We start from the raw sequence: 18,054 nt of genomic DNA, 5'->3' as shown, positions 1-18,054 counted from the left end.
AGCATCTTAGTCATCTTTATCAGCTGAGAGCCAGAAATAAGGAAATGCAACTGGAAGTAAAGGAACCGAACTCACTGCTGTACTGTTACTGTGAGACCTGGTAGAAAAATCGCAGCATTCTAGACCCATTTAATGGAGGATACAGCAACTTTGTACCTCTCAGTATAAACCTATTCCTGATCTATCCACTGCCAGAGCTGATACATAAAACTCTGAGTGTTAAATAAGAGTCTCATGTTTACTAGACAGGGAATTCTAAAGTACTTAATATATTTCAGGGTAATGTCTCTGAATTGTCAAAATTAGTTTTGCTGTTTAGTAATAGGTTTAGATATTGGAGATTTACCTCAAAACTGTTGCTTGAGGATACCAGATTTTAAAAAATAATGGTATATTATAGAGGGATTATTATTTCATTTTTAAACAAAGGTAAATTCCAAATTTCTTGTAAGGTACAAGTTTCTTGTACCTTCCAACTAATACATTATGAAGTAAATTAATGATATTAAGAGTATCATCCTTCAGAAAATTTGAGTAAGATAAAACAAGCTAGATCCTGACCATTTTGTTAAAATGAGTACTAATTTTCAGTGGGGTAGTCTTTTTGCAAAATAGTATGTACCAAAAATGGTACCATTTTGTACCATTACATTGCCATTTTCTCTAATAATGACATCCCTAGGCTATCCTAAGGCTGTGTCTTAGTCTGCTTGGGTTGACATACGAAATACCATAGACTGGGTGGCTTACACAACAGAAATTTATTTTCTCACAGTTTTGGAGGCTGGAAGTCCGAGATTGGGGTGCCAGCATGGTTGAGTTCTGGTGAGGGCACTCTTTGTGGTGTGCTGACAGCCACCTTCTCACTGTGTGTTCACACAGCCTCATTGCATGTGGTGCCTGGAATGAGAGCATGCACACACCCTTGCACAAGCTCTCTGGTGTCTCTTCTCATAAGGACACTAATCCCATCATGGGGTCCCACCTTCATGACCTCATCTAACTCTAATTACCTCCCAGTGGCCCCACCTCCAAATACCATCACACAGGGGCTTATGGAATCAACATGAATTTGGGAGGGGAGAGCACACAAATATTCAGTCCAAAACAGGTTGCTTAAAATATTTTAGAACTCTGAAATCATTTGGAGTATTATTTTTGGAATAACAAAACTGAACTGGTTAGTAATCAACCTCAGACAAAACTAAAGTCTGGACCCTAATTCAACAAAATTATAAAAGGAATTGGAATTGTCTTTTGAATTTATGTTACAACCTGCAAATGTTGCTGCTCTTGGATTCTGTATGTAACTTAGAACAGAAAGTATTTTGTTGACTGAATTGTTAGGGTTGCTGGTTGATCTCGGATTGTCCTCCTAACTCTTTCCTTTGATGTCTGTTTCCTTTCTCAAAGCAGGAGCAACCATCAGGGTAACAGGTATCTGACAATTTATCAATCTTACATGTGTTCTCATTCGTCTCAGCACATTAGATGTATGAATCTCTGCTTCATACATCTAAAGTTTCACCCATTTTTAAAACCACCTGTCTCCATTAATAAATTCTATCATACCATAAAACCTGCTTTTTCTTTTTCTTAGTATTTTGGATTTTAGGAACCATGTAGTTGTTCTTGCTAATGCTTTACCACTTTTTGCTTCATTTTTTAATGAAAATTAACAAAACTAAAAAGTGTAACTTCAAGAAAGTAAGATTTAGGTATATGAAGGCCTTTTTGGCAAAACCAGATTGGTTCTTGGTTTTAACAATGGTGTTTATGTAATTACATAAACATAAAATTCAGTATGTTTTTTTAGGAAAAAATATTTGGGGGAAATATTTTTTCAAATAGTTTTAGTAGCAAGATTGTTATTGGTAAGGAAGAATTGATGGTTTAGAAAGATTAAAGTTACCAGTATAACAAGATTATTTAAAGGTCCTTCCAACACCTTTCTCTGTAAAAGTAGCACCAATTTTAATATTGTCATCACAAATTCTGCTTAGATTACAAATTAATTCTAATGTGATGAATGGTGATGTGGTTGTCATTGTAATTTCAAGTCTGGGAAGAATGATCCTGATTCTATCAAATTAACTTATTTTGAAATAAAAATTTTCTTATATATGAAAATAAAGGTATTTAAATGTATAGCACTTATGAAGCAGGTGACTTCTATTCTAAGCTGGCAGAGCACAAAATTCTCCTTTCCTATAATGTCTGTTTTGCATACGGTTCTATCTGCCATAGGAGAATTTTGTCTCAGACACAAGTATTTCCATTTTATATTAACTATAAATAGTCCAGAGATTTTTGGTAATATAGAGTTAATTTTATAATATCTATATAAATTTCTTTTTAAGTACATTTCCACATATAGGTCTACTTACCTAAGACATTTAGAATGCAGTTTAAAGTCTGTGACATGTTTTCTCTTTAATTTTGTACAAATTTATCACACTAAGTTTGAAGAAAAATATACTGTTTCAACCAATTATAAAGCATATTCTAGGATAGCTGAATAAAACAGATACTTGAAAGTTATTCACTTAAGTCATCCATTTCCTTTTACAAGTGAACATCCTTCCTTATTCTTAAGCAGTAACTAAGTGTTTCATAATATGCAGTTACATTTTATTGAGACTGCTGCTGTTTTTTTCCAATATATTTCATGAAAGTATAGTGATGTTGCTTTAACAACTATCCAAATTCCTTTTGGGCAGTGCTCATTTTATTACATTGCCAGTCTTGAACTGAATTTTTTTTTGCCCTATTGTATCCAACCCTGAAATTTTCTTAAGTTAGCATAAGTGTCCAAGTCATCTACCCTAGTTTTAAGAATTATATACATTTTTTTCAAAATTAATAATGTATGCCTGATAAGCTAATTTGCTTATGAGGCCAGAAACATAGTTCTTTTCCTTCATCTGATCATTTGTCTTTGCTCAGTCCCTTGGCTGTGCTCCACTCCAACCACCTTCTTTATGGAGTAGGGACCAAGGGATTTAGGGCAAGAGTGAAGGAATTCCAAGCACTCTTTCTACTGATAACAGTTCACAGCCAACTCTGTCACATAGAAGGGACCAGGCACCACTCTAGGCACAACTTCATTGTGGTTGTAGACTTCATAAACCAAATAGAAAATGGAACTTTTTTTCCTCTGGTTTTAAGCAATGGTTGCATTTGGTTACTAACAGTGTATCTGTTTTGGAATATTTTTACAAGACAGGAGGGTCAATTTTTTTACGGAAAGTTGCCACATTACTCAGTTTTTGTTTTTTGAGACGGAGTTTTGCTCTTGCCCAAGCTGGAGTGCAGTGGTGCGATCTCAGCTCCCTGCAACCTCTGCCTCCCAGGTTCAAGCAATTCTCCTGCCTCAGCCTCCTGAGTAGCTGGGATTATAGGCACGCACCACCATGCCCAGCTAATTTTTTGTATTTTTAGTAGAGACAGGTTTCATCATGTTGGCCAGGCTGGTCTGGAACTCCTGACCTCAGGTGATCCACCTGCCTCAGCCTCACGAAGTGCAGGGATTACAGGCATGAGCCACTGCGCCCAGCCTCACGTTACTCAGTTTATTCAACAAAGGAGAACTTACATTAAAAATCAGCAGTGCTGGGCGTGGTGGCTCACGCCTGTAATCCTGACACTTTGGGAGGCTGAGGTGGGCAGATTGTCTGCGCTCAGGAGTTTGAGACCAGCCTGGGCAACATAGTGAAACCCCATCTGTACTAAAATACAAAAAATTAGCTGGACCTGGTGACACACACCTGTAGTCCCAGCTACTCAGAGGCTGAGGCACAAGAATCACTTGAACCCAGGAGGTGGAGGTTGCAGTGAGCCAAAATTGTGCCATTGCACTCCAGCCTGGGTGACAGCACAAGACTCGGTCTCCAAAAAAAAAAAGGGGGGGGGGGTGCGCAAAGAACTCTCAAAATTTATTTTTCCAAGTAGAAGAGGGAAAGATGGAGTCTTCATCTTAGGAATAAAATATGCTAATAGAATTAATTTTATCTATAAAATCGAATTTCCATAGTAACATTACTTTTAGAAAACATACTTAAAAGAACAGTGAAACCACATCATCATCATAGATGGGTGTTAGAATTTTATTTTTATAGATTTAGCATAAGTTATAAGTATGGATTTCTTAAGTTCATGCTGAAATGTGATAGAACTGGACATGAACAAATTTGTTAATTCTGTACAATTCTCCTTCTTACCATTTCAAAACTTGCATGAATGAAATAAGCTCTATTTGATTTTGAGGGATTTAAAAATGGATTTAATTAGAAAGGATTTATTTAGAAAGAAGTTTTTAAAGATTGTAGCTGTTTCATCTTATTTAAACCACCAGAGTAACTACACAAAGCTACTTTTTAGTTTTAAATTTATATGCTTGCCTCTAAAAAGGGAAGAATAATTGAGACAGGAAGAATAGGGGGTATTAAGAGTAAATATAGACTGATTTTTCAGTGCTCCCTTTCTTTTGCAGGTAAAAACAAATGGAATCTCTGATGGCAAACGAGAATCACCATTAAAGATTGACCCATTTGAAGATCTGTCATTTAATCTGCTTGCTGTATCAAAGGCTCAGCTATCTGTTCAAACGTCACCTGTTCCAACCCCAGACCCAAAGAGGTTGATCCAGTTGCCTTCTGCAACGCGAAGTAATGTTAATACTTTGAGTTCTGTAAGTTGCATGCCAACAATGCCTCCAATTCCAGCTCGGAGTCAATCCCAGGAAAATATGCGAAGTTCTCCAAACCTATTTATTACTGGCTTGACCAGGACAAATCCTTTCAGTGACAGGACTGCTGCTCCTGGAAACCCATTTAGAGCCGAGTCTCAAGAATCAGAGGCAACTTCATGGTTCTCCAAAGAAGAGCCCGTTACTATCAGTCCTTTCCCTTCTCTGCAGCCTCTTGGTCATAACAAAAGCAAGGCTTCATCTTCACTTGATGACTTTAAGGACAGTTTTGATCTACAGGGCCGGTCTACATTAAAAATCAGCAACCCGAAAGGGTGGGTAACCTTCGAGGAAGAAGAGGATTTTGGTGTGAAAGGGAAGTCAAAGTCAGCTTGCTCAGACTTACTGGGTAATCAGCCAAGTTCATTTTCCGGCTCCAACCTGACATTGAATGACGACTGGAATAAAGGTACAAATGTCTCTTTCTGTGTGTTGCCATCAAGAAGACCTCCTCCACCTCCTGTCCCTCTGCTCCCACCCGGCACCAGCCCTCCAGTAGATCCTTTCACAACCTTGGCCTCTAAGGCTTCACCCACACTGGACTTTACGGAAAGATAACGCCATGCAATAGAAGACAGTGGGTATTTGCTTTTGGCAGGATAGAGCCAAGAGAATTGGGCATTAGTATTTCATTATGTGCAATAAGTCATTGTAAGTGCACTGATATCTTCACAAAACACCACTATTTGATGTGTACAGAGTTGGACTATGTGTATATTGGAAATAAGGAAAAACCCTTCTCATTGTTAACTGGAGTTTTGATGTATTTCTCTTTGGATGAATAGGAGACAGTAGTAGCCATAAAAAGTGCTTAAAACTACTTTAGAAAACCGTCCTTATTCAGAAACTTTTTGGTCAGTCTTCTGAAGAATCTCAAAAAGCCCACCCAACTTTCAGCTGACATTTCCACCAGCCCTCTCATACTTGTTAACAATTGGTATCTATGAGTATTTACCAAAGAGCTGCCAAGATTACAGTGAACAGAGTTTTGAAAGGCATTGCTTTAAAGGAAAAAAGTATAGGTATGTGTACATATAAATACATACAAACACATGTACTTCTATATACATTTACATATTTTTACAATTCATAGTTTAATTTCTAGGCTATAACTCAGACCAAATTATACCTAAAAGTTCCAACAAAGTCCCTTTTTCAGTATCACATTACCAAAAAGATGGCTGCAAATGTAATTTGGACCTTTCGTTAATTTTATTTTCAAAACTAGAATAATCTCACCACAGAATCAGAATTTTCTACCATTCCACACCCAACCCCTTCAAATACACACAACCTTGTTACTTTTCACTCCAGCACCTTCATACGCTTTTCTCCAGGAGGAGGTTCTTACAGCTGGAAACAGCCTATTTTGTGGTCATTGTCAAGTGGATGGATATTCTAGCGCTCCCAAAAAAGCACTATGGCCTTATATGCAGGGAAGGCACATACCACCAAGTTCAATGAGAAATATTAGAGCTAACCATACTCTCTTCTCTGCGTACGTTCAAATATATGTTGCCCATATCCCTCCCATGTTTTCTTTTTGCTGCTTTTGCTCTGAACTTTGCTTTTAGCAGGGAAAGCAGCCATCCCCTGAGTGCTTTGAATTGGGAATATACCCAGTGTATGTTCTCCCCCCTCTTACGAGGCTACATAACACATCTATGATGCTGCTTTAAGTTTTTAGAGGCTATACCTCAAAGTAGCTGCGGATTTTGTCTCCTGCACTGCCAATATGCAACTGATCCCGCATTTATTAATTTTTTGAAGAAGTACACAGAATTTTTACAGAATGTAGTATTTTGATATCGTTAAGTAAACCAATCAGAAAACTCCTTGAGCAATAGTTGTTTCTTTGTCAGTTTCAGTTACAATCATCTTTACCCATTAAGACTTACATTAACGTTCCTTTTATATAAAGAGTTGTATATGTCCACCTAAATTCCTATGTCCACACTTAACCTTTAAAGATGTACATTGAGGGAATATCAAAAAATAGCGTTCATGGCTACGAATATGTAGAATGTTAAAAGCACAGCAAACTGCACTGCACTTATGACATAAAGCAAATCTATTAGGAAAAAAAGCATTTTTCTAAATGCTCAAATGTTATCAAAATACTATATTTATAGAAGTAATCGTCTCTGTTAACAGCCAGGATTTGCTGTTAGAAATAACTCTTGTGAGTTTTATATTGTGCTTTTTGGAGGTTCTAATCATTTCAGCAGTAGTGTCTTTTAAACAGCAGTATTACTATAAGCAGTATGCTTCAAAATGTGAATTAACTTGTTGAAACTGTGGCTTTAACATCCATGTGACTAGTGTATATGGTATTTGCTCTCCATTAGCAAAATAATTCATTGTTAGGTAAACTTCACTAGTGCAAATTGCAGATCTGTGAGCAATGTTTCCTATTGGATATAAACTACTGTCTAAAATATACATATCAGCAGCCCAGCCTTTATCAGGAAAATTACACATGGCAAGTTGCTGAAAATGCACAAAGTTATGAAAGTTAAAGGTATGCTGCAAATAACTAGCCATTATTCTGTGTATTATTAAATATTTACTAGTTCTGTTAAAAGCAGAGCAGAAGTTAGACACTAAGGATCTCTTTGTGAACTGTCTGTTCTCTATATTAGATTGCCGTTTATATGTAAGAATTTTATTGCTTATGTGGCATACAATATTTATAACTATAAACTTTATAGAAGTACAGTATTAAAGTCAGTGGTACACAGACATTCTGTACATATCCTGTGAAACGTGCTGTCATATGAAATAAATATATCTGTCTTTACCATGCTGACTTCTTTGCTCGAAAGGGAAGAATTTTTCTCAGCCGTTTTCCTTGTACTTTACATACACGAGTTTGGTGACGTTCAAACAAAATAAGCTTAACCCTTATTGCCGAATCAGATATTTTAATTCAAGACCTTATTTTCATTTCTCCAGATAGTGCTTCCTCTAAAAATAAGAAGAAAGATTTTCCGAGATTACTGATCATTATTAAAAAGTCCGTGCCCAGCCTGGCCAACATGGTGAAACCCCGTCTCTACTAAAAATACGAAAAAAAAATTAGTCGGGCGTGGTGGTGCAGGCCTGTAATCCCAGCTACTGGGAAGGCTGAGGCAGGAGAATCGCTAGAACCTGGGAGGGAGAGGTTGCAGTGAGCCGAGATTGTGCCACTGCACTCCAGCCTGGGCGAGAAGAGTGAAACTCCGTTTCAAAAAAAAAAAAAAAAGTCCATGCGCTTATTGCATAAGAGAGGCCTTCACACAAAACATGCTGACTTGAAAATAATGCAAGAAATAGGAATGATTTTTCTTACCCAAAGCAGAAGGAACAACTGGGGGGCAAAGAGGAATTGGGACACAAATAACCAGTCAGAAAAAGGGACTGCCTAAAGAGACCCAAATTAAAAAGCCAGGGCCGGGCATGGTGGCTCACGCCTGTAATCCCAGCGCTTTGGGAGGCCGAGATGGGTGGATCATGAGGTCAGGCGTTCGAGACCAGCCTGACCAACATCCAACATGGTGAATCCCTGTCTCTACTAAAAATACAAAAATTAGCCAGGCATGGTGGCAGGCATCTGTAATCCCAGCTACTCAGGCGGCTGAGGCAGGAGAATAGCTTGAATTTGGGAGGCGGAGGTTGCAGTGAGCCGAGATCACGCCATTGCACTTCATCCTGGGGGACAGAGGGAGACTGTCTCAAAAAAAAGAAAAAGAGGCCAAGGCTAGGCAAGGTGCAATGGCTCATGCCTATACTCCCAGCATTTTGGGAGGCTAAGGCAGGAGGATTGATTGAGCCCAGGAGTTCGAGACCAACCTGGACAACATAGACTTTCTCTCTGATAAAAATCAAAAAAATTAGCTGGGCATGGCGGTGCGTCCCTGTAGTCCCAGCTACTCAGAAGTTTGAGTAGGGCATCACTTGAGCCCAGGAGATCGAGGCTGCAGTGAGTGAGCTATGATCACACAACCACACTCCAGCCTGGGCGTCGGACCAAGACCCTATCTCAAAAAAAAAAAAAAAAAAAAAAAAAAAAGCCAAGGCTAGTATTACCTTTTTTCAGACCTATCTGATTGATATTTGAAATTCTTACCTTAATTATTAATGTTCATTAACCTTTTATTAAGAAGTTACAGAACTATTGGCTTACAAAAACCATTTTAAGATACTTGTAGGTTAATATGGAGTTATAACAAATAATAAAGAGACCCCGTGTACCCCTTTACCCACTTGCCCCTATGGGTAACATCTTGCAAAACTACAGTACCAGAGCATGACCAAGACATGAACGATACAGAGCATTTCCATCACCATAAGGAGCCCTCATGTTGCCCTTTTCCTGCTGCCCTTTCATCCCATCTCCTTTTCCCCTGCCCTTAACCTCTGGCAACCACTAATCTGATCTCTGCATGTATAATTTTCTCACTTCAAGAATGTTATGTAAATTGAATCGTGGTATGAAACCTTTTGGGGTTGGCTTTTTTCACTCAGCATAATTCTCTGGAGATTCATCTAGGTTGCATGTACTCTCTGGTCCTTTTTATTGCTGAATAGTATTCCATGGTATGGATGTACCACCGTTTATTTAACCATTCATCCACTGAAGGACACCTGGGTTGTTTCCAGTTTGGTGGCTATTACAAATAAAGCTGCTATGAAGATAAGTTTTCATGTCTCTGGGATAAATGCCCAGGAGTGCAATTGCTTGCTTATATGGTAATGGCATGCTTCAGTTTTTTAAAAACTGAAACTCTTCCAGAGTGCCTACCCTTTTACATTCCCATCAGCAATGCATGAGTAATCCAGCTTCTCCACATCCTTTTCCTCATTTGGTGTTGTCGCTATTTTTTATTTTAGCCATTATAGTAGCGGATGTTTCATTGTGGTTTCAATTTGCATTTCCCTAACAGCTAATGATAAAAATATTTTGTTTTTGTTTTGTTTTTTGAGACAGAGTATTGCTCTGTCGACCAGGCTGGAGTACAGTGGCACAATCTTGGTTCACTGCAACCTCCGCCTCCCGGGTTCCAACGATTCTCCTGCCTGAGTCTCCCAAGTAGTGGGGATTATAGTCACCTGCCACCATGCCCAGCTAATTTTTTGTGTTTTTAGTAGAGATGGGTTTCACCATTTTGGCCAGGCTGGTCTCGAACTCCTGACCTTAGGTGATCCGCCCACCTCGGCCTCCCAAACTGTTGGGATTATAGGTGTGAGCTACTGTGCCCAGCCTGAAGATCTTTTCAAGTGCTTATTTGCCATCTTATATTCAGTGAAGTGTCTGTGGTATTTTACCCATCATCTAAATGGATTTTGTTTCTACAGTTGAGGATTATTTACATATTCCAGATTCTACTCATCTTTCATTGGATATGTGGTTTGCAGATACTTCTCCAGTCTGTAGCTTAGTTTTCATCGTTTTTACATGACCCACAGCCAGATTCTGAGCTCTGCAGGACCAGAAACTATAGCAAGGGTGATAGGCATGTAATAAGCAAACTCACAAGAAACTGATGTATAAATCAAAACACCAATTTATTAATGTTAGAAGAATGTCTGACCATATCAAGGATTACCAATTATATGGAGAGAGGGGAACTCTTACATGGTTGGTGAAAGGGTAAACCGGCACATCAGCTCAAGAAAACAATTTAACAATGTTAGGTAAAATTCATATACCCTGTCAATAAGAAATCCGACTTCTAGAGAAACTAGGACCTGTGGAGCATGAGAGGCATTGTTTGTAATGGTGAAAACCAGAAATAAACGTCAACAGGGGAGTGGAGTGGCATAGTCATACAGTGGAATAGTAGACAACAGTGAAAATAAGTGAGTGAGAAGAACATATGAGAAAACCTCACGGTGTAGCCATAAAGCAAGATACAAAATAGTAAGACACCATTTATATAACATTTAAAAGGCCAGGCGCGGTGGCTCACGCCTGTAATCCTAGTACTTTGGGAGGCCAAGGCGGGCGGATCACGAGGTCAGGAGTTCGAGGCCAACATAGTGAAACTCCGTCTCTACTAAAAATACAAAAAAATCAGCTGGGCGTGGTGGCAGGCGCCTGTAATGCCAGCCACTTGGGAGGCTGAGGCAAGGAGAATCGCTTGAACCTGGGAGGCGGAGGTTGCAGTGATCCGAGATTGCACCACTGCACTCCAGCCTGGGCGACTGAGACTCCGTCTCAATAAATAAATACATAAAATAAAATAAAATTTAAAATACACAAGAGGATGTATTTTTAGGGGTACATACACGTTAATGGTATAAAAAACATGCAATGGAAATGATAAACACCAAATTCAGAATAGCAATTTACCTCTGGAGAAGGGGAAGAAGAGAATGGGATTAGAAAGAGGTATGTGGGGGCTTTAACTGTATCTGTAGTGTATTAGGACAAAAAAAAAGCAGTCAATAGAGTAAAATTTGCTCTTTTTCTTTCTGGCTGCCTGACATCCAGCAGCCATCATGAATGACTCATAAATTATCCAGACCAGGACGTTAATCACTGATGGATTGCTTAACAGATACAAGTGTTCATAAGATGCTCTTCATCCTAGAAAACAAACAGCACCTAAAATACTAAGAGAAAAACAGCCAAAACTCACAAGACCACACCGGGTGTCATCTTGGTCTTCAGATTCAGAAGTCACTTGGGTGCCTGAGGGCAAGACAACAGGCTTTGCATGATTTATGATTGCTGAAATCACACCAAGAAAGAGCTAACAGATATTTCAGACAAGACCTGTATGAGAAGAAAAGGACCTTAAGAAAATGCTGAACAGGGCCGGGTGGTGGCTCACGCCTATAATTCCAGCACTTTGGGAGGCTGAAGTTGGCGGATCACCTGAGGTCACGAGACCAGCCTGGCCAACATGGTGAAACCCCGTCTCTACTAAAAATACAAAAATTAGCTGGGCATGGTGGCGGGCGCCTGTAATCCCAGCTACTCAGGAAGCTGAGGCGGCAGAATCGCTTGAAGCCAGGAGGCGGCAGTTGCAATAAGCCACTGCATTCCAGCCTGGGCGACAAGAGTGAGACTCTGTCTCAAAAAGAAAAAAGAAAAAAAGAAAATGCTGAACAGAATGCAGGTATAATAAAGTTATGAGGACGACGAATACCAGGGCTGACAAATTTAAACATACTGCACGGGCTTGATCTGTGGTAATTTTAATAATCACTAGATGATTACTAAACTACATATTTAAACAAAACTGGATGGTCAGTACATGGGTTCTTATGCAACGATTTTCTACATTTCTCAACATTATTAAAAATTATATTGAGATCCTGTAAAATATGTAAGTTTGTGGACATGTAGCTCTCTATCTGTAAGGCTATAGTGTAAAATTTTAAGAAGTTGATGAGTACAGAATTGGATTCAAGAGAAAGGGCATGACCTTATGGCAGGCAGTCAGGAGCTAAGAAAACATAGTAGCCCATTTCTCCTTCCGGCGAGATGGACGTTTGCCAATCAGACCAGTACTGCCTGTTCCAGCATTTGGGTGATCCCTGTCTCAACAGTACTAGAAATAATGACACATCTTCCCCCTAAGGCTCCATCCCCCTTCTATCCACTATCAGTTATCAGTCTTCCTATAAAGCCCAGATTGGCTCTGGGCATTTCCAGGCCTTCAGTCATACGCTTTCTCCCCACACGCCCCCTTCCCCAATACACAGTCCCCAGTGATATTATTTGGAATATCCACAAGAGATGTTACTTTTGATGTCACAGATGGGGTCCACCCTTTGATATTTTTTGTCATATCTTAGGCAGATATTACTTCAAATATCACAGTGGGTGTACACCCACTGTGATGTTATTCACAATACCCTAGGGAGATATAACTTTTAATATAATATCACAGTAGGTGTACACACTATTGTAAACAGTGTGTATCACAGTTGGTGTACACACTGTGATATTATTCATAATATTCCAGCAGGATGTTACTCCTCAGGTCACAGGGGGTTAATACCCTGGGACAGTATTCCTCATATTCCAGGGCGGTGATACTCCTAAAGTCACAGGGTGTGTACTCCCTGTGATATTATTCGTCATATTCTAGGGGGATGTTACTCCTAATGTCACAGGGATGTTCACCCTGTGATATTATTCATAGTATATGAGAGGGATATTAGTACTAATGTCACAATGCGTGTACACCTTGTGATATTATTCGTAATATCCTAATGTCACAGGGGGTGTGTTCCCTGTGATATTATTCCTAATATCCTAGACGGATATTGCTCCTAACGTCACAGGGTGTGTACACCTTGTCATATCATTCATAATATCCTAAAACTACGTTATTCCTCATGTCACAGAGGGTGTTCACCCTGTGATATTATTCGTAATAGTTTTGTGGGATGTTACTCCTAATGTCACACAGGGTGTACACAGAGTCACACAGTGATATGACTTGTAATATTCTATAGAAATGTTACTCGTAAATCACAGGGGCTGTACCTCCTGTGATATTATTCGTCATATCATAGCGAGATGTTACTCCTAATGTCACAATGTGTGTACACCCTGTGATATTATTTGTAATATCCTAAAGACATGTTACTACTTAGGTCACAATGCATGTGCACCCTCTGATATTATTCGTTATATCCTCGGGGGATGTTACTCCTAATGACACATGGGGTGTATTCCCTGTGATATTATTCGTAATATCCTAGGGGGATGTTACTTTTAATGTCACCGGGGGTGTATATCATGCGTATTCAACGCCTGTGATACTATTCCTAATATCCTAGGGGCATGTTCCTCCTAATGTCACACGGAGTGTACACCATGTGTGTTCACCTGCTGTGATATTATTCATAATATCCTAGGGGAATGTTACTCCTGATGGCACAGGCGGTGTACACCATGTGTGTACACCGCCTGTGTCATTACTCGTAATATCCTAGTGGGGTGTTACTTTTAATGTCACAAAGGGTGTACAAAATGTCACAAAGGGTGTACAAAATGTCACAGAAGGTGTACACCTTGTGACGTTATCTGTAATACCCTAGAAGGATGTTACTCCTAATATGTCACAGGGGTGTACACCCTTTGATATTATTTGTAATCTCATAGAGAGATACTACTTCAAAGATCACAGTGGATGTACATACATAGTGTATACCCTGTGATATTATTCATAATATCCTAGGGAGATACAACTCCTGATATCACAGTGCGTGTACCCCGTGTGTGTACACCCTTGATATTAGTCATAATAACCAGGGCAAATATTACTCCTAATATCACACAGTCTGCATACCCTGTGATATTTTTCATAATATTTTAGGGAGATATTGCTTCTAATATCACAGTGGGTGTACCCCATGTGTGTATACTCTGTGACAGCATTTTTTATATCCTAGGGAGGTATTACTTGTAATGTCACACTGGGTGTTCACCCTGTGATATCATTCTTATTTGACCTTGCTGCCTTTTTTAATCCACCCTACAAAAGGAATGGAACAGATAAGAAGATATTGAGATTAGACTGTGCTGCCGTGCGGCCGCCGCAGGACACTTTTAACATCCCTGTTTCTCAGGCTGTAGATGAAGGGGTTCGGCATGGGGTGACCACCATGTGCATCACTGAGGCCACTGCACCCTTTCTCGGGGAAGACAACACATCTGAACTGAGGTACCCTCCAACACCTGTTCCATAAAATCAGCAAACAACTCGCAGGTGAGACCCACAGGTGGAGAAGGTTTTATACTTCCCACCTGATGAGGAAACCCTCAGAATGGAGGAAACAATTTTATAGTAAGAGAAAAGGGTCCCCGAGATGGGAAGAAAACCAAATATGGCAGCAGGGAAATACATGACGATGTTATTGGTGAAGGTGTCACAACGTGCAAGATCGGGGAGTTGAGAAGGGTCACAGAAGAAATTAGGAATTTCCACATCCTTGAAGCAGGTCATTTGTAAGGCAATCAAGTTGTACAGCTGGGAGTCTAAAAGACTGAGAAAAAAAAAAAAGACAAAACTAGGAAGCCACAGAAACATGGGTTCATGATGGCTGAATGATATAGAGGGTGACAGATGGCTACAAACCGGTCACAGCCCATCACACTCAGGAGCATGTCTCTCTTCCATCCCTCCAAAAATGGCAAAGAGAGACATCTGAGTCAGGCAGCCTGCGCAGGAGATGACTCTGCTGTGAGACTGGATGTCCACAATCATCTTGGGGACCATGGTGGAGGTGAAACTGATGTCAGGCAAGGACAGGCTGCAGAGGAAGAAGTACATGGGGGTATGGAGGTGGGAGTCAGGGCCGATGGCCAGGATGATGAGCAGGTTCCCCAGCACTGTGACCAGGCACACGGACAGGAACAGCCCAACGACGACCGGCTGCAGTTCTGGATCCTCTGAGGTTCTAGGAGGAGGAATATAGAGACATCTGTTAGATTCTGTGGGTCTGTATAGTTTGGACACCTTTTGCCTAGAAAAGAGGGTTGAAAAATCGGAAACAAACCAACACCCAGCATTGTGTCTGCATTTTGGATATAAGCAATTCACAACTAATGTTTTCAGATTTCAGAGCAATCCACACTCAGCAATATTTTGCAGTTCTGACAAACTCAATTGTCTTATAATGCTTTCATCATTGATTTCTGTGTTATTCACTTCTTGCTGTACACACCTGCCTTAGAGACACTAGATTCAAGAATGTTCCAAGAACCAGATCATCATATATAACAAATTCGTAATTGCTAGAAAATACAGCCTATCTTTTCCGAAGAAAAATATGTAATAAAACCATTCTCTTCACTTTAAGAAAAAGGTTATCCTAATTAAAGGAATTTAAGAACTCAAATATTTTATTTTATTCTAATAGACTGATACAAATTCCCTTGATTTAGAACATTTATAAACACTGTATAACACCTGAGACCATGCCATCTGGAAATGAAATTGAAGTTGATAGTTCATAAGCAGAAAATAGTTCCACATGCCAGTTAGGTCCTAGTGATTTCATTATTACGTTTTCTGACTTTTCTCCTTTAAGAGAGTAATTGCTTACTCAAATTGGTGGGTCTTGTTTTAAAATTCATGTAAGCTATTACTCCTGTCCTTAGCTTAGGTGGACTTAGAGTTTTCATAAGAAAGTTTGGCTGGACGCGGTGGCTCACGACTGTAATCCCAGCACTTTGGGAGGCCGAGGAGGGTGGATCACGAGGTCAGGAGATCAAAACCATCCTGGCCAACATGGTGAAACCCCACCTGTACTAAAAATACAAAAACTGCCCGGTATGGTGGCACGTGCCTGTAGTCTCAGCTACTCGGGAGGCTGAGGCAGAAGAATGGCTTGAACCTGGGAGGCAGAGGCTGCAGTGAGCCAAGATCACACCGCTGCACTCCAGCCTGGGCAACAAGAGCAGAACTCCGTCTCAAAAAACAAAAAGCAAAAAACGAAAAGAATCAAGTAAGCCGAAGTCACACTGATGACAGCCAATTTTTGTGAACCAAGGAAGCATCCATTCAATAATTAACATAGATTTTTACTTTGGCTATCTGCTATGTGCCAAGCAAGATATAGGCTCTAGGGAATCAGAAACAAAAGAGACTCACTTGTTCCTCTCACAGTACTCAGTACTTACTGAGACAAGGACAAAACAAAATGTCCTGTCTGGAATGCAGGGAAAGCAGAACTGCAGGTCAGGGGATATTTCCATTGAATTGTATGGAGTTTAAGCTCAAAATATTAACGAATGTATCTCAAATTCACTTTGCCTTGACTTTATGCATCCATCACATAGAGATAATGCAGCGGGCACCCACGATCGGTTTAATCATTGCTCACTTCCATTGGATCAACTAGAAATCAACTCATATGAGAGTGCTGAGTCTCAGAGGATGGACCTCTCACCCCTTGCCATACAGATAAGTAGAAAGGGTGGTATTCAAAATTAATGGCCAGACTCTAAGTCCCGGGTACTATACTTCATGGTCTTCCAACTCTCAAAAAGTTGTGGGGTTTTTTTGTTTTTGTTTTTTTGAGATGGAGTCTTGTTCTGTTGCCCAGGCTGGAGTGCAGTGGGGTGATCTCGGCTCACTGCAACCTCCGCATCCAGGTTCAAGCTATTCTCCTGCCTCAGCCTGCCGAGTAGCTGAGATGACAGGCGCCCACCACTACGCCCGGCTAATTTTCTTCTGTTTTTAGTAGAGACGGTGTTTCACCATGTTGGCCAGGCTGGTCTCGAACTCCTGACTTTGAGATTCGCCTGCCTCAGCCTCCCAAAGGGCTGGGATTACAGGCGTGAGCCACCGCGCCAGGTTCAAAAACTTTTAAGTAGAGCTCAGAGGTCTTAACCACAGGCATATCTGAGGAGCATTTTTGAAATGGTTTCCAGCTTCCTCAATAGGAATGGAAGCCAAACTCCGAATTGGTGACTCCTTTGAGGAAGTCAAGAGCTGTAAGGAAAGCCAGGAACAGGGCCAAGGGAGAGATGCGTCCCAAATGGTCCTGTGCCAATTCTTTCTGGAATCTTTGATGTGATCTCAGCTGCCCTTTCTATACTTGACACAGTGATTGTGGCACCCACTGGTCTAGCTGTGGTCTACAAGGAACCCCCAAAGGGAAGGGCACAGTGAGCAGGGGCATTGGCCTGAGTGACAAGGATTTGAGAGGGCAGGTTGGATGCAGGGAGAGGACTGGCCAAATGCCATGTGTCTGGACTTAGACTGCCTGGTTCAAATTGGACTTCACCCTTTTTGACTTCATGATCTAGTACAAGCTATATGAAAATGCGTTGCTCCTTTTCTAGTCTGTAAAATAATAATGAAATGTGCACTAATAACTGGGAGACTACGCAGATGAAATGAAACAAGCTGCACAGACCACAGAGCTCAGAGCCTGGCCTTTAGGAAGCCCTCAGTAAGGGTTCATGATGCCATGGTGTCTGTCATCATCCTCTTTATCCTCATCATCACCTTCATCATCTTTTTGTTGTTCTTAGGGAATAGTTTAGTGGGACTCATTCTCTGCTATCATGGGTGAGATGTCTATGAAAAGGACAACCAGTGGGGGAGGAAAGCAAAATTTTGAATAAGATTTCTGAGACCCCTACCACAACCAAGAACAGAAACTCCACAGTCTGCTGAATGGACAGTTTGCACATTGGTCTCCTCCCATCTGCCCACCGCAGTCTCCTGTTTGTCTTGAGGATGAGGAAACAAAACAAGGCTCCCAGCAGTCCCTCAGCACTCACTGAACTGCCCTTCCCCTCTGCTGGGCCACGACCATGGAGAACAGGTCCACTGTCCTCCCTGCGTGGT

The 18,054-nt window shown here is 40.5% G+C and overlaps 1 protein-coding gene and 1 pseudogene across 13 annotated transcripts in view; one reads left to right on the top strand and one right to left on the bottom strand.

Annotated features, from left to right (window-relative positions):
* SYNJ1 (synaptojanin 1) overlaps positions 1-7,556 on the top strand; it is a 99,145-nt gene extending 91,589 nt beyond the window's left edge. For 8 of the 13 annotated variants that reach the window (XM_054468512.2, XM_054468515.2, XM_054468514.2 and 5 more), the window contains one exon: positions 4,493-7,556. In XM_054468512.2, coding sequence (XP_054324487.2) covers positions 4,493-5,305 — 813 coding nt within the window. In that variant the 3' untranslated portion in view covers positions 5,306-7,556. Of the gene's footprint in view, positions 1-1,413; positions 1,438-4,492 lie in introns of all 13 variants that reach the window. The other 5 variants (XM_054468521.2, XM_054468520.2, XM_054468518.2 and 2 more) reach the window with 1 other exon arrangement.
* Positions 7,557-14,316: 6,760 nt separating this feature from the next.
* On the bottom strand, positions 14,317-14,843 carry LOC129022253 (olfactory receptor 7E24-like; annotated as a pseudogene).
* Between the last annotated feature and the right edge of the window lie 3,211 nt (positions 14,844-18,054).

This window comes from Pongo pygmaeus, chromosome 22 (genome assembly GCF_028885625.2).
Source record: "Pongo pygmaeus isolate AG05252 chromosome 22, NHGRI_mPonPyg2-v2.0_pri, whole genome shotgun sequence".
Lineage (NCBI taxonomy): Eukaryota > Metazoa > Chordata > Mammalia > Primates > Hominidae > Pongo > Pongo pygmaeus.
Note: the sequence above shows the minus strand (reverse complement) of the source record. Positions and strands in the feature narration are given on the sequence as shown.